This window comes from Xyrauchen texanus, chromosome 49 (genome assembly GCF_025860055.1).
Source record: "Xyrauchen texanus isolate HMW12.3.18 chromosome 49, RBS_HiC_50CHRs, whole genome shotgun sequence".
In the NCBI taxonomy this organism is placed as follows: domain Eukaryota; kingdom Metazoa; phylum Chordata; class Actinopteri; order Cypriniformes; family Catostomidae; genus Xyrauchen; species Xyrauchen texanus.
In genome coordinates, this window is record NC_068324.1 from 24,936,959 (window position 1) to 24,959,143 (window position 22,185).

The following is a 22,185-nucleotide window of genomic DNA, read 5'->3' on the forward strand; positions in this document are numbered from 1 at the left end:
GTGCAATTTCTCCTGTAGGCTTCTCAGATCATGGTTTAGTCAGTTGTAATGTTTTTATCACTAATGTAAAGCCAAGAAGTGCTTATTGGCATTTTAATATGGTTTTATTGCAAGATAATTTTTTTTGTGAGGTGTTTGGCCATTTTTGGCAACAGTTTAAGAATAAGAAGTCATCCTTTGATTCTTTACAACAATGGTGGGACTTTGCAAAAATAGAGATACAGCAACTGTGCCGTATGTATACTTTCAATGCTTCGAGAGACATTTCCCGATCTCTGAAAGATCTAGAGAAAGAGATAATTGAAATGCAAAATTTTATGGAATCTGTTAGAGACAGAGAATCTGTCAAAGTTTTAAAGGACAAAAAGAAAATTTTAGATGATTTGTTGGGGATTGAAGCACAGGGTGCTCTGGTACGCTCGCGTTTTCAGAGTGTTGCACAGATGGATGGCCCAACCAGTTTCGTTTTTGGACTTGAAAAGAAAAATGGGCAAAATAGAAACATGCATTCCTTGTTATCTGAATCAGGCACAGAAATTATAGAGGCTAAGGAAATAAGAAAAAGAGCGGTAGGTTTTTATTCAGAGTTGTATAAGAGTGGTCACGTGGAGGTGAAGGATATAGACAGTAAGTTTTATGTGAGTCTGCCTAAAGTTTCGGATGAAGCAAACACTGAGCTGGAAAAACCTTTTACGAAAGGTGAGCTGTATAACGCCTTAAAGAGTATGGAGTGCGGGAAAGCTCCAGGGATCGACGGAATTCCTGTTGAGTTTTATAAGTCACTCTGGGCAGTTTTGGGTGATGATCTTCTGGAAGTGATCAATGACAGCTTGACCAGAGGGTCGCTGCCGACAAGCTGCCGGAGATCAGTGATCACCCTGTTACCGAAAAAAGGAGACCTCAGAGACATAAAGAACTGGCGACCTGTGTCACTCTTATGCTCTGATTTTAAAATCCTATCTAAAGCCTTAGCAGTCAGGTTGAGAGAAGTGATTGGTGGGGTCATACATATAGACCAGACATACTGTGTTCCCAACAGATCAATCTTTAACAACATTCATTTAATTAGAGATATTTTGGATGCCTCTGGATCATTGGGTTTAGATTTTGGCCTTATTTCCTTAGACCAGGAAAAGGCCTTTGACCGGGTTGAGCATAAGTACCTCTGGAAGACTCTGAGAGAGTTTGGTTTCAGCCTGGCTTTTATTAAAATTATTGGGATGTTGTATGCAAACATTGAGAGTATACTCAAAATTAATGGAGGGTTGAGTGTTCCTTTTAAAGTTACAAGAGGTGTTAGACAAGGGTGTGCACTTTCTGGCATGTTGTATGCTTTAGCCATTGAACCTCTGCTGTTAAGGATTAGGGAAAACATTGATGGGTGGCGTATACCGCAATCTGAGTGTAAGATTAAGTTATCAGCTTATGCTGATGATATTGTGGTTATGATAAAAAATCAAGAAGAAATAAACACTTTACAGGTAATTTTAAATGAGTTTGGTCAATTGTCTTCAGCTAAAGTAAACTGGGGTAAGAGTGAAGCCATAGTAGGAGGAAAATGGGAAGGTAGAAGTCTTCCTAAACTACCGGCTGGACTTGAGTGGAAGAAAAGTGGTTTTAAATATTTGGGTGTTTATCTTGGGGACGATTCAATGTTGAAAAAAAACTGGGAAGGGGTTTTGGAAAAAACAAAAGGATGTTTGGAAAAATGGAGAAGGTTGTGGCCAAAAATGTCCTTTAGAGGACGTGTGACAATCATTAATAATCTGGTGGCTTCAACGTTCTGGCATCGTCTGGCGTGTACTGAGCTGCCAAGTGGACTTCTCGCAAAACTGCAGGCTGTAATAGTGGACTTTTTCTGTACTAAACTTCACTGGATACCACAGAGTGTACTCTATCTTCCCCGAGAGGAAGGGGGACAGGGACTAATACACCTGGTCAGCAGAGGAGCAACCTTTCGCTTGCAGTTCATTCAAAGACTTTTAACAGGTCCAGAGGATCTGGTCTGGAGAAACGTTGCTGGATCCATTTTAAGACGAGCTGGAGGTCTGGGTTTGGATTTTACTTTGTTTTTAATGGATTCCAACAATATTCAACTGAATGGACTGACACCTTTTTATAAGGGGATTTTTAGAGTGTGGAGCTTTTTACAAAGAGAAGAGGGGTTTCTGAGGCATCTTTATTTTGGTTATTAGAAGAGCCGACCATGTTTGGAGCCAGGTTGGACGTATCTAATGAAATTGCATGTGGGTTTGAAAATGTAATGTGTATTTCAAAAAAGGTTAAACTGTGTGATCTGATAGCTGAGGGGGGCCTGAGTTAAATGACTCACAAGGAGTAGCATCTGGTCTAAAGTTAAAGTCGGAAAGATTGGCAAGAAAATTGTTGGAGGTTTTAAAACAGAGACTTACGATGGAGGAAAAGTCTCTACTTGTGAGTTATGGGGAAGGGAAGGTTTCTCCAAACGATAAAGATCCTTTTCCTGAAGTTTTCTTTATTCCTGATCTTAAAGGAGCTAATGGGGGGATGTTGGAGAACCTGGAAGATTTAAGTATTCATGAGGCTGACCGTAAGAGATTGTATCGAAACTATGTTAAAGTTTTAAATAAGAAAGTGTTAAATGGAAGAGTAGACACTGTTTGGAGAGACAAATTTGGTTTGGATCAGAGTATAAAGCCTGTGTGGAGAGTGTTTTATAAACCTCCTTTGGGAAAAAGAGTGGGGGATCTTCAATGGAGGATTTTACACGGGGCAGTTGCTGTCAATGCATTTATAAGTGTTATTAATCCTAATGTGTCTAATGGGTGTCCTTTTTGTAAAAAAAGGGAGACAATTTTTCATTGTTTTATGGAGTGTTCAAGGTTGGGTTATTTTTTTGATTTTCTTAAAATGTTGTTTAACAAGCTAAATGAAGGTTTTACTGTTCAGAGTTTTATTCTTGGTTATCGGTATGTAGCAAAAAATAGAATAAAATGTCAACTTTTAAACTTCATGATAGGTGAAGCAAAAATGGCAATTTATTTAAGCAGGAAGAACAAAATTGAAGGGTCAGAAGGATGCGAAGCTGTGTCGATTTTAAAAAAACAGGATAAAATCAAGAGTGTGGATTGATTTTAAATTTTATAAGATGATGAAGGACTTGACGTTTTTTTCAAATCAGTGGTGATATAATGATGCACTTTGTTTTGTTGTAGATTAACTTTTATTTTTTCTTGGGTGTTACAATAAGTATCACCAAATGTGATGTGTATTTATATTGAAATTATGTTGTAATGTATAAGAATTGTAAAATAAATGTTTTGTTAAAATTAAAAAAAAATCTCTCTCCCTCTCTCACACACACACACACACACACACACAAACTAAATAATATTTTATATAGTCCAGTCGACTTGGTATCCATCTTGATGCCTCTGTCCGTAGAACACACTCACTCTATTCTTCACTTCTTGAAAAGCTTTAACCTTGGAAAGCTTTTCCGCTTGAGTGTTTTCAGTGAGCTCTGGGGTTGATAGCCACCCAGATCGGACTGTTACACTTGAGGCCTCTACAATGCTGGGTTAATTTGAGAATGGAGCATCATGCTTGACGACACGGTCTTTGGTAATGACACGCTGATGTCTAGCAACATTTGCTATTTGAGGAGTCCTTTGCGATGGTCGTCAGGACTGGTGCACGGTTGGTGCATCACATAAATCACCTTGAGCTCCTGGCAGTATTTCTGATATCTGAAGTATTTTCGTTCAGCCTTGGCTTTACATGCTGATCCGAATGGACAAGTTAGCTGTTCTAACATACATGAAACACCAGGGGGAACTTAGATTGCATCTGATTTTGAACTTGACACAGCAACTATGGTGTCAAATGCATCTCCTGTCAATCCATGCAGTACACATCCCTGGTCACCCGAACTGCAGCACAGATCTGCTGTCATGTCCAGGCATCATCTAGGGAGAACTTAGAGTGTTCTGAGACATTGTTGCCTCCGGTACTCCATGCTTCATGTTCCGCTGGGCTATGTTGCCCTAGCTCACAAATGGCCTGCCAAATGCAAGTATGTATTTCCTCCCATTCATCTGCTGCACCAAGTGTTGTTCAAAATTCGAGAGATCAAGGAAACAGTGCTGCTGGTTGCACCAGATTTGCCCAACTGCCCTTTGTTTCCTGAGCTGGTGGAGTTGTTTCACTGAGGAAGGACTTGATCTCGCAAGCTCAGGGCACGATTTGGCATCCTCACCTGGAGTTGTGAAGGATACACATCTGACCCCTGAATGAGGCTTGTCTGATATAAATGGATTAGTGAGTTTTCCTTGATTGGTGTTCTTCTCATGGTGAAGACCCAGTGCATTCCTGCACATTCAGTGCTGTACTTCCTGCTGGAGCGGTTGGATGCAGGTTGGACTCCATCCATGCTCAAAGCGTATGCTTTTGCTATAGTGGCAGAACATGTTCCTTTGGAGGGTTTATTAGTGGGCAAGCATCCTTTGGTCATACATTTCTTTTGAGGTGTGAGATGGCTCACACCTCACGCATCAGGCTGCGTGCTTGTGTTCTTTTTCCTTAAAGGCTGCTGTCTTTAAGCCAGATCTTATCAGTCCATGTCTCTTGCCTGGAATTTGGGCCCGGCTTTTCAAATGTGTTTTTGACCACTTTTGAAGAAACTTCTAAGGCTCAAGAGGTAACTTTGAATGCCATTCCTCCCCCTCTTTTAGAGTCAGACATGGCATGAATATTTCATATGCTTTGCAGTGTATAGGCAGTGCATTTGTACATTGAATGGACAGTTCATTTTTGGCTGACGGAGCAGCTCTTTATTTGTTTTGGAGGCTGCTCAAAAGGTTAGGCTGTCTCCAAGCAGAGGATCTCTCTTTGGGTTGTCAATGCCATTGTGCTCATTTATGTTTCGCAGGGCATGCAATGCCCAATAGGGGTTCAGGCCTCATCCACCAGGGAAATGGCTTCCTCCTGGGCTTGAATTAACGTGTGTGTCCTTATAGGACATTTGTCTGGCTTTAGGCTGGGCTTCCCCTTACACTTTTACCAGGTTTAATAACTTGGATGTTTCCTCTCTCTTTCCAGGTCTTGGCTGTGAAGAAGAGTTGAGTTCTCTGTGCCCACTGGACATTGTTAATTGTTTATGTCTCACTACCAGTTTGGCTAGTGGCATTTTTATGCATTGTTGGTCTATTACTTTTGTATGCTGAATACCCCACTGCAGTGTGGAGGCATCTACGTGTGTGTTGCAAAGTTCACTATCCACTGGCTAGTGTTATTGTAAAACCCAATCTTTTTGTTTTTTTCCTCCTTCCTATTATTTGTTAGGAAATGAAGACTGGGTTGCGCTTGACACCCCTTGATTAGAAAGCGCTATATGTACGAGCAATCAGTAGTACAACATGTTGGTATATGGCAGGGTTCCTTAATAAGTGGCCTGCGGGCCACAACCGGCCCACAAGAGACAAATGTTTGGCTCATGCTGAAGTCTTGTTTATACTTTTGTCTGGCATTAAAACATATATTGTGCACGCAGCTCGGCAACAGCCTAAGGCATTCATATATAACCGTGCAAAATGGAGCTTTGAGGAGGCCAGGCGACAGCCATGATGATGTCATGTTGTGCATGCAAACCGGTGTCGAGGCTTATTATAGCTGTAGAAAACATCAATGTAAGTGCGTTGCTGGCACAAAACCACTGACAATTCAAGAGCAGTGTCATTGAGAATGTAGTCTGACAGCAAAAACATGGTGAGTGTGAGGAAAAAGGAAACTGGACACGGAAAATGGACAAGTCAAAGGTGAATGAACTGAACAATGTAGATTTATTTTGCCTGAACACCACAATGCAAAGCCACAGTGTTTTCTTTGGAAGTGAAAAGTTTTATATCACGATGACAAAACAACAAGAAATGGTCAAGGAGCTGTTACAGTAGATGTCATTATTCGATAGCATGGCAATAAGAAGTTTAGAGACATCTTTTTTCCGACATATAAAGAAATCATAAACCATTTTACTTGCAATAGACTCGTCTTGCGACTGAACTGACACTGAACAGCTGTCAGTGTTCATCAGATTTTTTGATGGGAAGGTTAATACCTGCTTTGTTTGCTGCTGTTACAGGGGCGCACGACTGGGGAAATCTTTTTTCATTAACTGATGCAGTTCTTTGAAAACAATGGAGTGGATTTAAGCAAAGTTGTGTCATTTGTAACTGACAGGGCTCCGTCAATGGTTGGACATCACAGAGGCCTGATAAGCAAGCTATTAACTGTCAACATAATACACGTGGCATTTCACTGCATCATTCATAATTCAGTGTTTTGCACAAAACTGTGTGGAAAAATTAAAGAGACAATGGATACTGTGATGAGAGTTCTGGTATGCAGCATCACATTTTCCGAGCCTTGCTGGAGGAAATGTCAGCAGAATGGCACAATCTATTGCTGCACAACGATATCCACTGGCTGAGCAAGGGTCATGTGTTGGAGAGAGTATCTGAACTGCAAGATGAACTTTGTTCATTTTTCAGCAGTCTGCAAAGCCAAAAGGCCGACAAATTTAAGAGGTTTTTCTAATGACAGCATGGAGATGGCATTCATGTATTATTTGTTTAGGATCATGTCACATCTGAATCAGCTTATTTTGAAGCTTAATTGCTTTTTGTACAGGATCTTCAAAGGAGAAATCTACACTTTCCACATTTGTGACAGCATTGCAAAAAACACCAGATGCAAAAGGACCCACCGATGCGTAACAAGACTGGCAGATAATTTCAAGGATCAATTTCAGAGCATTAACCTGTCGAGTAAAATCCTTCTGTTCCTAAGACAGCTGTTCTCAGTTTCAGCAGATGGCCAATGGACTGCTGATGCCAAACATCTGGCTCCATCCCTAGATGAAGCATATTTTCTGCTGGAGATTTTAAATGTCAAAGACTGATTTGCTCAGAGAGCAACACAAACAAGGAAGTTGGTGTGACAAACATGGTTTCCCGAGCTAAATTAAAAAACTGCAGAATCATTGCGATGTTTCTACTTTAAATTTTACCCTCCATCTACATCTGTGAGTCATCGTTTTCTATAATGAACATCATCAAGAACCAGGATAAAAACAGACTTTCCAGTGCACATCTTGCTCAGTGTCTCAGTATTGCTACCACAGAATATAGCCCCAACATCAGAGGTATTGTTTCAGGCAATCACTGTCACTAATCTCTTTGATGGTGAGTAGATGTAAATGAATACAGGTACAGTTTGACCCCCGTAAAATCTAAGTAAGAACAATAACATTGTTAATGCTAAGAGGTCTAATAATTGAATCTGCAATTAGGGAACGTGCAGAGAGGAGATCCCATTTGGAGGTGAGTAGGAACAGCTGACTCACATGGAGGACATGGTGATCCAGATGGTCCATTAAAGATTATTTGTTTGCTTGTTTGTTTTTATTTTCAACCGTCAAAGTTGTGCAGTTTTTGTGTAACTGTATACAAACAAAATGTTAATTATTATTTATATAAATAAAACAGGCTACTAATACTGAGAAAAATTACAGAAAAAAAATCTTAATATTTATGTTTTGAGTCTTTAACAACAAAAACAATAAGAATAAATAGTAATAATAACAATACTACTAGTAGTAATAATAGCAGCAGCACAAATGCTATGTTATAACATTGATGGCGATGGATTTGTATTGTTGACAGAATATTGCCCTGGGTGAAAACTAATTGGATAACCCTGGTATAGGGCCCTCATTGTGTCAGCAACTGATGCAGCGTCAAAGTGACTGGCTTGAAAGGGAACGCATAGGTTACAACTATAACCCCGGATCTCTAAAAGGAGGGAACAAGACACTGAGTACGCTAGCCGCACTACTGATTTCTCGCAGTAAAGGGACTGAAAGATTCACTCTTCTCCCTCCAGAAGGAAGTCCTGATGAGATGGCATTGTGCTCCACTCAGAAGTAACCCAGTTGTATAGTTGTAAGTGTTTTGTTAGTTGGTCTAGTTTTTTACCCTATCATGTGTTATTTTGGTTATCCAGCCATGTTTGCTGTAGCCTGGACTTGTGTTTTTTCTGTTCTGCAATTTTGTGTTCTGTATTTTTTTTTTTTTTTATATTTGTTTGCTTTTTCTAGGTTGTTTGTGTTCTGTTTATATCCAGACATACACACATACAGACAGACAGACCGAGAGACAAATCAACATACAGATTGTTTTGGGGGGATTTCAGTAAGAATGAATATTGCCTGGCAAAAGTGCTAGTTATTTGTAAGCGGTTTTTGTGCTGGTTTAGTGCCCAATTCAGCATTGCTGCTGAATACAATTTGCATGTGCAGTTTCAACCTTGTGGGCCAATTCTTACAGCTTTGTAGTGGAGGATGCAGCAAACCACCAATATCTCACACACTTTGCAGTGACAGTAGAGCATTACTTAAATACTTTAATTAGTTACTTCTGATGTAATTGTGTTAAATACTGTAAAGAACAATTCTATATAAAACAATAGTGAATTTAAAATAGAATTTGAATGTATAATGTTAAAATGTGTTTTCTAATTTAATGCAACCCCCATTAAATCTACAGTGTTTGTTGAAGTGAAAATATTTCATAATGTATGATTGTCCCTTTAAATTTTTTAATTTATGCATTTATTACACTTACAAAATTACTCCCTTTTTTTAAATATATTTCATACCATTAATGGGGGATTGTTTACATGTAAACTCCACAAGGTAAGCTACATTTTATTTTAAAGTTGAAGAATTATACTCAGTTTAGGATATAATCCTACATAAGGTGTGTGAAAAAATGCATCATTTTCAACAGACATTTGACTCCACTCTAAGATTTGTTGTGGTGTTCCACAGGCCAGCTCAGTAGGTGGTGGTAATGCAACAAAAGAGAAACAAATACTGTCTATCTTGTTTGGTACGATATCATATTAGATGGATAGCTAGCAGCTACCTGGCCTCATTTCTGGTTTCCATAACAGTAAGGCTATGTTGTCGCTAGCCAGATAATACTTCCTATCCAGACGATTTCATGACTGTGATTCAGTTTGCAAGTTGTGTGTATAACTTTGCTCAACTGCTTGAGTTTTTAGTGGTATGCACCTGATCCGATTGTCTAGGTGTAGAACACAGGCTAAAATGTTTAATTTTCGAATCAATTTAGCATGTATATCAAGGATTGTTTTTCCATAGAAATACAATATTGTTTTATTGCCCAGCCCTAGACTTGCCTGTACTAATATTTATTGTATATTGTATATACATAAGTTCTCAAATTCAATTTACAAGCTCTTGAGTTTTGCATCACATTTATCTTCTAACAGACATCCAACAGGTACATTACACTAGTCTAAAGCTATGCTGTAATAGGGAGACTGCTGTGAAAACCATCCATGGAAAAGTTTAACCACATTCAGGGTTGGCATTGTTATATGCAATGTCACTGTAATTTTGGCATATCACAGAATGAAAAGCAATGACACCTCAGGACCCCACTGCAGCCAAATAAGGTTAATTTCCTAAAGAGTGTGTGCTCAGTAGACACAACATGCAGAAAAAAGTAAAAGCCCCAGAGTGTTTTTATAGAGTAATGATTGTTCTTAGTGTTACTTACTGAACTGATCTGGATTCTTTAATCACAGGCAGCAGCTTCAGAAGAACTTCATCTGCTTTAATTCCCGCTCCAACAAATTCAATCAGACTAAACACATCCATCTTCTGTTCTGAGGTCAGCAACACAAAAACTAAAGCTGACCACTGTGATGAGGAGAGTTTGGTTTCAGTTATTATTCCAGATTTCAGATAATATTGGATCTCCTGCATTAGCGAATGATCACCCAGTTCATTCAGACAGTGAAACAGATTGATGGATTTCTCTGGAGAGCAATTCTTCCTTATCTTCTGTTTAATGTACTGAACTGTTTTCTCATTGTTGTAGGAGCCACTTCTTGTCTGTGTCATTACATTTTGTAAAAGAGTCTGATTAGACTCCAATGAGAGACCCAGAAGAAAACGAAGGAAAAGATCAAGGTGTCCATTCTTACTTTGCAAAGCTTCATCCACGACTCTCTGATGCAGCTCGGATAAGGAAACACGTTTTGATGGTTTATGTTTCATCAAGTTCAAAACATTTGCAAAACGTCTTTGTTTTGTAATCTGGTCAAACACATTTATGTTATTGTTTGTAAAGGAGAAATGCACATATAGAGCTGCTAGATGTTCCTGAATGCTCTGATGAACAAAGCAATAAACTTTTTCCTGGTTTAGCCCAAATTCCTCTGTGAAGATCTGAGTGCACAATCCTGAGTTCACTGATGCTTCTGTCACATCGATGCCACACTCTCTTAGGTCTTCCTCGTGGAAGATCAGATTGCCTTTCAGAAGCTGCTGAAAAGCCAGTTTCCCCAGTTTGACAATCATGTCTTCTGTCTCTTTCTTCTCACGTTTGATGTTTGTCTGAATGATCAGGAAATGTGTGTACATTTGAGTAAGAGTCTTGGGGATCTCTCCACTCTCTTCTTCACCCATCATTCTCTCTAGAACAGTGGCTGAAATCCAACAGAACAGTGGGATGTGACACATGATGTAGAGACTCCTTGAAGACTTCAGGTGTGTGATGATTCTATTGGCCAGACTCTGATCACTGATACTCTTAGTGAAGTATTCCTCCTTCAGTGGATCATTGAATCCTCGTACCTCTGTCACTCGATCAACACACTCAGAGGGGATGAGATCAGCTGCTACTGGTCTGGAGGTGATCCAGATGAGAGCAGAGGGAAGCAGATTCCCCTTGATGAGGTTTGTCAGCAGCACATCCACAGAGGCTGATTCATTGACATCACACAACCTCATATTGCTCTGAAAATCCAGAGTCAGCTGACACTCATCCAGACCATCAAAAATGAAGAAAACATTACATTCATCTCTGGAAATATTCATTTGTTTAGTTTCAGTGAAAAACACATACAAAAGATCTGAAAGACTAAGTTTTATGCCCTTTATCAAATTAAGCTCTCTGAAAGGAAGTGGAAATATAAACTGGATGTCCTGATTTGCTTTTCCTTCAGCCCAGTCCAGAATGAACTTCTGCACAGAGACTGTTTTTCCAATTCCAGTGACTCCCTTTGTCAGCACAGTTCTGATGGCTTTGTCTTGTCCAGGTAAAGGTTTAAAGATGTCATTGCATTTGATTGGTGTGTCCTCTGTTGCTGCACGCCTGGATGCTGTCTCAGTCTGTCTCACCTCATGTTCATTACTGATCTCTCCACTTTCACCGTCTGTGATGTAGAGCTCTGTGTAGATCTCATTCAGGAGTGTTGGCTTTCCCTGCTTTGCGGCTCCTTCACACAAACACAGAAACCTCTTGCTTAAATTTTTTTTTAGGAATCCAATTTCTTCTTTTTCACCTCTGGTGGAGTCTAGTCTGTGAAATATTAATGATAATAAGATTAGTTTCAACTAGTAATAACTATATTTTCATAGAGCTTGAACAGTATCACATTAAAGGTGACACAAAGGTTTTAGAGACACAGATTGCAGTTTGTTCATTACATGGGTTTTCAACTTTGTGAAGCCTCAATCATTTTTGTTATTATTGTGTAATTAAATAAAAAATTAAGTTTTATAGTAACCAGGCAAGTACGTTGAACATGCTATTTTGATACATTATGGAAACATGTAATTAAAATAAACACATGACATATATAATATAACTTAATTTTTGCAAAAGTGTGGTTCTTTGAAAAGTAAATAACAAACAAAATTATACATACTATGTAAACACAGTGTAAGATCAGTACAGCATCAAGGTAGCCAAAGTTTCAAGGCTAAAGCATCAAGAGATTATTTGAAGAACCCAGTCAGGAAGATCAGGCCTGGGATGTGGGATGGCTCTCCAATTGTTGTCAGCAGTCTCAAGAAAGTAGAGGAGAGCGATGGTAGTAACAGAAGTATTTTAATATTTGCTGTCAGCCAGCAGCAGCAAGGGTGTTGGACAATATGGGAGGGTACATCTGATATAGCTTTAAGGTGGGCTGAGCTGTGGAAGGTACCCCAGGCCAGGCTAAGCTTTCTAATACGATCCCCTTAAGACACACTTCCAAGCCCTGGAATTTTGACTCAGTGGTATGGCAAAGAGGAGAGTTGTCCCCTCTATGAGGCATCAAGAGGGAATCTGCAGCATATGTTTGCTGGATGCAAGACCACCTTGGAGCAAGGGCAGTACAGGTGGCGACAAGCTGGCAAAGATCCTAGAGATGTGTAAAGGTTGTGAGAGGCACTGCACGGAGGAAAGCCAGGTCAGTCCTGGTGCATGGAAGTGATTGGGCAATGGAGGTTGACATCAGTCAGCAGCTGAAATTTCCCTCTGAAGTCGTCCATACTTCCTTGAGGCCAGACATAATGTTATGGTCAACATCAGCTAGTTAAAATCATGATTGTTGAGATTACCATCTCATGGGAAGAGTGACTTTAGGCAGCCCATGAGAAGAAGAATTTAATATATGCTGATCTGGAGAACTACCACTTACCCTGTAGTGGTCAGGTATCAGGGATTCATGGGAACATCAGTGCAGTGCCTATTGAAAGACATTGGTATCACTGGATCAGCATTGAAGAAGTCTCTGAAGGAAATGGCAGAGGAAGCTGAGAAAGGGGGCTTCTGGCTATGGCAAAGAAGAAAGAATGAAAAGTGGGCTGTGCAGTAGTGATATAGGGCACATTTGTGATGTTTGAGATTATGTGTGGTACAACTATGTTAAGGGAAGGAATACTAGGTCTGGTGTCTTTCTAGTATGCAAACTTGTAGGGATGTACCAAGCCAAATACCAAAGAATGATTTCAAAATGGAAAAGGGATTCATCCTTAGAAAGAAATATTTTTTTTGACTGATTATTTAGGAAGCACAAGTATAAATAGATATTTTTAACATATCCAAAATTTCAACGAAATGATGAGTCAAACAGGATGACCACCATCTCTACTCAGTTTGCTTAATTACCGATCCACCAAATTGCACAGTGGGTGCAAGAAACTGTGGCTTGAAGGCGTCTCCAGGTCTCCACTTAACCATTAGACGACCAGGGTGATGATCTGGGGGGTGCTTCAGCAAGGCTGGAATCAGGCAGATTTGTCCAGGTTATCCTGGAAGAAAACTTGCTTCCTTCTGCTCTGACAATTCTAAGGATTAGCTTTTCCAGCATGACAATGCTCCATGCCACACAACCAATTCAATAAAGGTGTGGATGGAGGACCACCGGATCAAGACCTGAACCCCACTGAAATCCTCTGGAATGTGATCAAGAAGAAAATGGATGGCCACAAGCCATTGAAAAAAATCTGAGCTGCTTGAATTTTTGCACCAGGAGTTGCATAAAGTCACCCAACAGCAATGTGAAAGACTGGTAGAGAGCATGCCAAGATGCTTGAAAGCTGTGATTGAAAATCAGAGTTATTCCACCAAATATTTATTTCTGAACTGAATTTCCTAAGTGAAAACATTAGTATTGTGTTGTTTAAAAATGAATATGGACTTATTTTCTTTACATAATTCAAGGTCTGAAAACACTGCAACCTTTTGGTTATTTTGACCAGTTGTCATTTTCTGCAAATAAATGCTCTAAATAACAATATTTATATTTGGAATTTGGGAGAAATTTTGTCAGTACTTTATAGAATAAACAAAAATGTTCAGTGATAATATTGATAATAATTCTGATAATAATTATAGTTTTTTTTTCAAAGCTCCACACATTTCCAAATATGCCACATAATCTAGCAAAATGCCCCACACAAAATCTCAAAAATTTACATTTTGTAAAATGTCAAAATGTATTTTTATAAATAAAGAGCAGGTATGATCTGTTGTCATATATGATTCTGTAGTCACTCTCAAAGATTATCATTACACACTGGCTATATGGTTGTGCATCTCTGACTATATTATTATAATTAAGAGTGAAATAATTCTACAGGACTACATTAGGTTACACTGGCATCATGTAAATACGATTTCACGAAGATCAAGTTTGTAATATTAACAATAGCTCACTCTTGATAGCCATTTTATAACTTTATTTTATGTATAGAACGCAGCAGTTACTGCTGCAGACATGCTGCTTTGTAAAAGCACAAGCGTTGTTTGCAGCTAAAGCTGTCGTGACACAATGCTTTGCAGGGACAGATTACCAATCGGGCCAATGGGGCCAGTGCCCATGGGCCCTTGACTGCCTGGGGGTGCCCTGGGCTTTAAGGCTGCCATGCTCAACAACTTTTGGGTGGAGGAGGGCCCTTGGGGATAATTGGCCCCAGGGCCTTTGCAAGTCAATCCATCCCTGCTGCTTCGGTATCTGTGTGCGTCAGGTGTTACAGACTGACTCAACCATCATGTAACATAAAGTAGCCTATAATCAGATTTATATTTGCATTTTTGTGTGAAAAGAAAAATCTTTACATCTGTTTGCCAATTATTTGAGATTAGTGAAAGAGCACAGGAATTAGGGATGTGCCTAAGGCTGAATACCTTATTTGGAAAGTCACGAAAAATGACTTCAAAACGATTAACAGATTCATCCGAATAATAATAAAAAAAAGTTAAGCTGACTGATTATCCAAGAAGCACAATCATAAAGCGACATTTTAAATAAAGTATCCACAATTACAACAACTTTATGAATCTGTGCAGCCAATATTTCTAAAGTGTAAACCTTATGAATGAAAATGTGCATGGTGTGATTTCAGATCGGGTGCAGTCTCGACTCGTTTGCGGTCTTTGTTAATTGTGTGCATCTGGAGCTTATCAAGTGTAACATTAATTAAGATAGGACATCATATACACTTTCCACTTCTTGAAATGTCTATGTTAATGTATCACCCGATTCACAGGTAATGATAATTATGTATTTATTTTTAGCCTAAACCTGAGCGCAATGTTAAATTCCTGACCTGAAGTGATGATTTCACATCTGAGCTAATCTATCCATCTTTTAAAGTTGATCACATTTATATCCACATTATCAAAGTTAATTATTTGGTTAAGACTGTATTCCGAACAAATTTAAAATGCTCCATACAGTATTCATCTATTCTGAATATTAAATGAAGAAACTGAAACATGCTTTTCTTCTTCTTTAAACTGTGCCAAAATTGAGACAGTTAAGGGTTCTTGAGCTCTGGTAAGGCACTATATAAATTTAACATCATTTTATTATTAGTCTTTCAACTGTCTGTAGGCTATATCAACTTATTTTAATTGCTTTTAATGTTTGAATTTGTATTTAATATTCATTGCAAAATGTGTGCTTGGCATTTCACATTTTGCTTGAAACTCCCTGCCTCCAGAGTAATATTATACACACAGACATAAATGAAAATACTGTTTCAGTAGATATTAGCCTAATATCAGAAATACCAAGAGAAACCACAGTTAACATTTTCCACAGTTAATGCAGCCTACAAATTCAGCATCATCTGGTATGAAAAAAATAATAAAAAAACATTTAACTAAACAATATTTGTAGCCTACAATAATAATAGTATTTATTATTAGTAGTAGTAGTAGTAGTAGCGAATGGTTGCTGAGATGAGACAGGAGATGTAGGATCTATGTGCAGGATTTAATAAAAATGATGACAGTAAAACAAAAAACGGGAACTCAAAACAACAACAAACAAGAACTGACCAGGAAGGAACTAGAGGGTATTTATACATACAAAAGCTAATGAGGGAATGGAAAACAGGTGAGAACAATCAGGAACAAATGGCAGTGATGAAGGCATTGCATGATGGGAAATGTAGCCTGGGAAAACACTTCAAAAAGAGTCCTAGAAAACATGAGGGAGATAGACTGTGCCATAACCCGCCACCTAAGCCCCCCCATCCTTTTAAGGGGCGAATTCTGGTGCCCCAAAGATGGCTGAAGAGGGCAGGAAGATAATGGTGAGGAACGGGACCCAGAAGATGACCAGGTGGCCAGGGAGGAGACCCCAGGTTAAGGATTGTGTCCGGAGGTCTGGGAGGCCTACCTCAGGGTAGAGACTGGATCAGGAGGTCTGGGAGGTGGCCTCAGGGCTAGGATAGATTCGGGAGGCCTGGGAGGTGGCCACAAGGCCAGGACTGGATCAGGAGGCCTGGGAGGCGGCGAAGAGCGGGGACAGGGTCAGGAGGCCTGGGAGGCAGCCAAAGAGTGGGAACAGGGTCGAGAGGCCTGGGAGGTGGCCACAGAGTGGGAACAGGGTCAGGAGGCCTGGGAGGTGGCCATAGAGTGAGGACAGGGTCAGGAGGACTGGGAGGCAGCCACAGAGCAGGTACAGGGTCAGGAGATCTGAGTTACGAGGCCTGGGGGGCAGCCACAGGGTGGGGACAGGGTCAGGAGGCCTAGGAGGCAGCCACAATACAGGGACAGTGTCAGGAGGCCTGGGAGGTGGCCACAGGGCGGGGATAGGGTCAGGTGGTGGATCCGCTGGAGGAGGGGCTGGCAGAGCCTCTGTAAGAGGAGTCACTGGGAGTGTGGCCGAAACCGCTAGAGGAGAAGTCTTTGAAGGAGGGGGCAGAAGCGCTGGAGGAGACGTCTCTGGGGGAGCAGGCGGAAGCACTGGAGGAGGAGTCTCTGGGGGAGCGGGCAGAAGAGGAGTTTCTGGGGTGCAGGCAGAACCACTGGAGGAGTAGTTTCTAGGAGAGCGGCGCAAGAGGAGTCTCTGGGGGAGCGGGTGGAACCGCTGGAAAAGGAGTCTCTGGGGGAGCGGGCAGAACCGCTGGAAGAGGAGTCTCTGGGGGAGCTGGCGGAACTGCTGGAAGACTCGAAGATGGCAGGCAGAGCCAGAAGAGGCTCTAAGGGCAGAGCCCTGGAAGGTGGAGCCGTGAGAGGCTCGAGGGGGTGGAGCCATTAAAGGGAGCTGTGGGAGGCTCAAGGGGCGGAGACATCGAAGGCGGAGCCGTGGGAGGATTGAGGGGGCGGAGCCATGGAAGAGAGCCTTTGGAGGCTCGACGAGAGCTGGCAGTGACTGGGGAATGACCTCCATGGTCGTGAGCACAGGCAGTGACTGGGGAATTACCTCTGTGGTCGTGAGCGTGGGCAGCGACTGGGGAACTAACTCCATGATCGTGAGCACGGGCAGCGACTGGAGAATGACCTCCATGGTCGTGAGCATGGGCAGCGACTGGGGAATGACCTCCGTGGTCGTGAGCACAGTCAGCGACTGGGGAACAACCTCCGTGGTCGTCAGTGTGGGCAGCGACTGGGGAACGACCTCTGTGGTAGTGAGTATGGGCAGCGACAGGGTAACTAACTCCGTGATCGTGAGCATGGGCAGTGATTCGGGAATGACCTCCAGAATGATCTGGGTCCTGTTTAAGCCCTACCCTCATCCAGTTCTATCTGAATACAGAGACATATACAGATAATTTTGTCAAATGAACAGATACAGATAATAGCTTCACTGCACACCCCTAACCCTGGTGCAAATAATGGTATATGGTATTTACCCCACAGTCATGGACACACAGCTGGGTTCTGGTGAGTCTGAACTCTTCTGATATGATTTGATTTGATTCTGCTGGACTTGGCTTCTGTAATAGAGACATTAGGAGACTTGTGCAAAGCTGATAATTTACTCAAAATTATGTGACTAACTAACATTATGTTAAACTAGAATTTATGTTTAAGTTTAAGACTTTACCTGTGATCATCTTTAAAATTAATCATTTTATCCATAGACCCATCACTCTTCATAGACACACAGCTGGGTTCTGGTGAGTCTGAACTCTCCTGCTGGCTGGAGCTTCAGTAAAAAAGAGATGTTACCTCAATCATTTAAAATATTTTCAGAGATGTATTTATTCTTAATGATGACATGAGTGAGCAACTGAGCTCCTGTGAATCTAACAGCAGAACTGTAAAATCCCTGCTTGACTTGTCAATTGGAAAAGAGGTCAAACCCATCAGAAAGACATCTTGGTCACTCTCAATTGCAGAGTGTTATTTTTTATAAAAGAAATAGGGTGTTAAATATTTTATGTTTTCCATGTTTTATGGGGACTTTCCATAGACATAATGGTTTTTATACTGTACAAACTTTATATTCTATCCCCTAAACCTAACCCTACCCCTAAACCTAACCCTCACAGAAAACTTTCTGCATTTTTACATTTTCAAAAACATAATTTAGTATGATTTAGCTGTTTTCCTCATGGGAACCGACAAAATGTCCCCACAAGGTCAAAAATTTCGGGTTTTGCTATCCTTATGGGGACATTTGGTCCCCACAAAGTGATAAATACACACACACACACACACACACACACACACACACACACACACACACACACACACACACACATAATTACTGTTACTCTATGTTAACCAAATTTCAGATCTCTAAAATAAAGTTTTGACTGTAGTGAGAGTGTCTCACATTTTGACTCTGATTTTACAATCCTTGTGTTTCCTCATCCTTCGATTCTTCGTTTCCTCTCCCCCCTGTAGGACACTATAGATATATTCAACATAAACATTAGCAAGCATATATGATTTGATTTCATATAACAAAATTTCCCTTTAGGTATGTTATTGTATTTAATTTCATTATTATATTTTGACAGATGCTATTTGCACCCTGGTGCAAATATTGGTATATGGAATTACCCCACAGTGCAAAGAGTGGCAGATATTATTTTCACCCCAACCCTGGTGCAAATAGTATCAGATAGGCCTACTATTTGCACCTATATTTAAATACTAACATACAGTATGGGCATCATTGCAGTGTGTTTATTTAAGAGTCCTAGAGACACACTACATTAACCCCTTCCCCTGAACATAATCTTAACCTTACCTTAGAAAAAATAACCTTGGTTTTACTACAGTAACCATTGTTTCAAAATTGTATTTTTTGTAAATTTACAGTAACCAAAAAAATAACCATGGTTACTATATTACCACCATATTACAGTAGTAACAACATGGTTAATTGCATTTAAACTATGTTTTCTGCCAAAAAACTTGGTTACTACAATATTACTATAGTAATTCAATGATTTAATCTACACACAAGCGATGCCAAACCATGGGAACGAATGAGACAGACAGACCCAGCCTCCGGATCAAACCCTTTTCTGCACATTTAAATCAACATTCATATCTATTATTTTAATACGTAAAACATAAAGGAAATATTAAGAGTGGAAACAGGAAATCGAAAGGGAAAAATAATTGAACCAGGGTCGCTAGGACAACCCCACACTACTGCAATGACACCTATTGGCTATTTTAATATATATATTTCTGTGGTTACAGCAGACTATTGGGGTAAAATTAGCTGCACTGTGTGACAGATGCTATTTACACAGAGGTGCATATAGTCAATCTTTTGTATTTTTTATTGTATTATCTGTATTCAAAATTATGTATTTCTCACAATTAAATAAAAATCATGATCAGCTAAGGTTCTGCTCAGCTATAATATTTGTAGAATTGAATGATTTACCTGTTGAAATCTTTAAAATTAATCATTTTATCCATAGACCCATCACTCTTCATAGACACACAGCTGGGTTCTGGTGAGTCTGAACTCTCCTGCTGGCTGGGGCTTCAGTAAAAAAGAGATGTTACCTCAGTCATTTAAAATATTTTCAGAGATTCAGAAATGTATTTATTCTTAATGATAACATGAGTGAGCAACTGAGCTCCTGTGAATCTAACAGCAGAACTGTAAAATCCCTGCTTGACTTGTAAATTGGAAAAGATGTCAAACCCATCAGAAAGAAATCAAGCCCATCAGAGTTTTACCAAAGCTGTTGAATGTTGGAGGAACAGCCTCCCTCTTCACAACCTGCAGTATGACTCATTTCAGTTCAGCAAATCTGAGGAGGAAATAAGAAACCCAATGAGACACATAAGCTATTTAACCATAAGTTTCCTGCAGTGACGCATATACAGTCCATTCCCCAGATAATATATATGTAACATTTTATTATAACTTTTGTTAATAAATCATTTAATAACATTATATAATGCTAAACAGATCATTAGTTAATGTATATTCAGATTGAGTGACGTACGATATAATGTATGTGTTAATGTTTATTAATGAAATTAATTAACATTAATTAATGATCTATTAAGCATTATATAATGCAAATTCAAATACTCACAAATTATATTCAACTTTCATTCCTATATGGCCTTGCACTTTTTTTTATCATCTATAAATGATTTTAACAAATGTTACATAATAATTAACAGAGCATTTTGTTAATGTACATTTGAATGCTTACAAATATCATATTTTTCATAAATGATTCAAGCTCATGTTTTTTTACATGTTTTAAATGTTTAATGTGAGCAGTGGGCAACAATCTGTAGCGGTGCTCCCCTTCGCTGTCCAAACTGTAGACAATCCAATGTTTCGCCGTTGACTTGGGGGGGATAGGGTGTTGAATAGTACCATTGAAATGCACATTTTGGTAAAACCAACATAAGTAAAGCACATGTTAATTGCTTTTACACAAGGTGGAGACATATATATATATATATATATATATATATATATATATATATATATATATATATATATAGCTTGGTAACTAATTAGCTTGACAATAATTCATAATTTGTAAACATGAATACTGTATAAAGTGGAAAAATACTAATATATATATATATATATATATATATATATATATATATATATATAAGTAAAAATGTGCATGAGCTCATTTATAAAAATTTATGAAAAAGTTTAAAGATATTTGTAAGCATTCAAATGTACATTAACAAATGATCTGTTAATCATTAATTAACATATGTAAAACGTGTTAAAAAGTGCAAGGCCATATAAGAATGAAATAAAACCATTCATAAGTGAATTCACATTAACAAATTATCTGTTATATATAATAAGCATTATATAATGTTTGTTAATGATTTATTAATGAAAGTTATTATAAATTGTAACCCTTGCAGGGTTAATAAACATAAAACACTTACATTAAACTGCTCTTCACCACTCTGTTAACATGTTTTCTCCTTCACGGAAACCTTTAAAAGAACTGTCTGTTGAGAACAAATGTAACCCAACTGGTTTATCCGCATGACTTAACCTGACAGGTTTAGAGAAAATGAATTATGCAAAATAAAGTATTCAGATTTGTTTTTGAACTGTCAGAATTCTTTAATGATCTATCTGCTGTTCTCACATGTCCCCCTATTTTAATTTATTGTTTTCGATTTGACAGGTGCCACGTGGCGGTGCAATCTCTGCACTGATTCTCTCTGGCTTTATAACCACGGCGGTTTCCTTTTCATTTCCCTCCCTTTATTATCTCACTTTATTTTCTGTCCTGTGCCATATTGTCTTGTGCCGTTTGCCTTGTGTATTCTAGCTGGTTTGTTTTGTATGTTCAGTATGTTTCCTGGTTTAGATCCCTTGAATAAAAAAATAAATAAAAATTGTGAAAAAAAAAAAAATCTAAAGCCAACAGACACCAAAAGCCTACCACGTCATTCTAGTGCAACATATAAAATAAATAAATCTAACATTTAGAGAATGAAGTCATGATATTTCAAGAATAAAGTCAAAATTACAAGTATTATTTTGAGAAAAAGTAAAAATTAAGAGAATAAAGTCAAAATGACACAAATTTAGTCATAATATTTCAAGAATATAGTCATAGTTACTGTCACATATTCCCTGTTGTCTTTTGTTTTTGTGCTTTTATGTTGAAATTCTTGTTTTCTTCATGTTTCCTGTTTTTGTTGTCCTTTGTAGTTTCATTTTATGATTGGTTTTCCCCTGATTGTTTTCACAGGTGTTCCTTGTTACTTTGTTTGTTCCCTTGTATATTTAAGCCCTTGTTTCCCCATTAGTTTGTCAGTTCTCACATATGTTGTCATGCTCTGTGCCTGAGTTATCTTGTTTATCTTTTGTTTTATTGAAGCTGCACTTGGATCCCCATTCTTTGCCTCGTCACAGAAGAACTGACCTAGATGGATCTAGCTGCGGTCTTCATCCGGCTGAGCCAAGCAAACCTCCCTATAATTGAATACTCTCGTCTGTTCAGCACCATTGCCAGATACACTGAGCATAATTGCTGGAGACCAGTGACTACACGTGGGAAGAGGACGTGGATTTAATTTTAGAGATGTTCGCTTCTGAGAATCCTCTTAAAGAGCCAACGCCCAC

At 39.2% G+C, this 22,185-nt stretch overlaps 1 protein-coding gene across 2 annotated transcripts in view; it reads right to left on the minus strand.

Annotated features, from left to right (window-relative positions):
• The window catches only part of LOC127640063 (NACHT, LRR and PYD domains-containing protein 3-like), a 69,647-nt gene extending 48,598 nt beyond the window's left edge, over nucleotides 1-21,049 (minus strand). For both annotated transcript variants that reach the window (XM_052122440.1, XM_052122441.1), the window contains exons 1-7: nucleotides 20,991-21,049; nucleotides 19,791-19,864; nucleotides 19,489-19,590; nucleotides 18,418-18,492; nucleotides 17,683-17,784; nucleotides 17,489-17,572; nucleotides 9,624-11,432 (exon numbers count right to left, since the gene is read on the minus strand). In XM_052122440.1, coding sequence (XP_051978400.1) covers nucleotides 9,624-11,432; nucleotides 17,489-17,572; nucleotides 17,683-17,784; nucleotides 18,418-18,492; nucleotides 19,489-19,590; nucleotides 19,791-19,849 — 2,231 coding nt within the window. In that variant the 5' untranslated portion in view covers nucleotides 19,850-19,864; nucleotides 20,991-21,049. The remainder of the gene's footprint in view (nucleotides 1-9,623; nucleotides 11,433-17,488; nucleotides 17,573-17,682; nucleotides 17,785-18,417; nucleotides 18,493-19,488; nucleotides 19,591-19,790; nucleotides 19,865-20,990) is intronic.
• Between the last annotated feature and the right edge of the window lie 1,136 nt (nucleotides 21,050-22,185).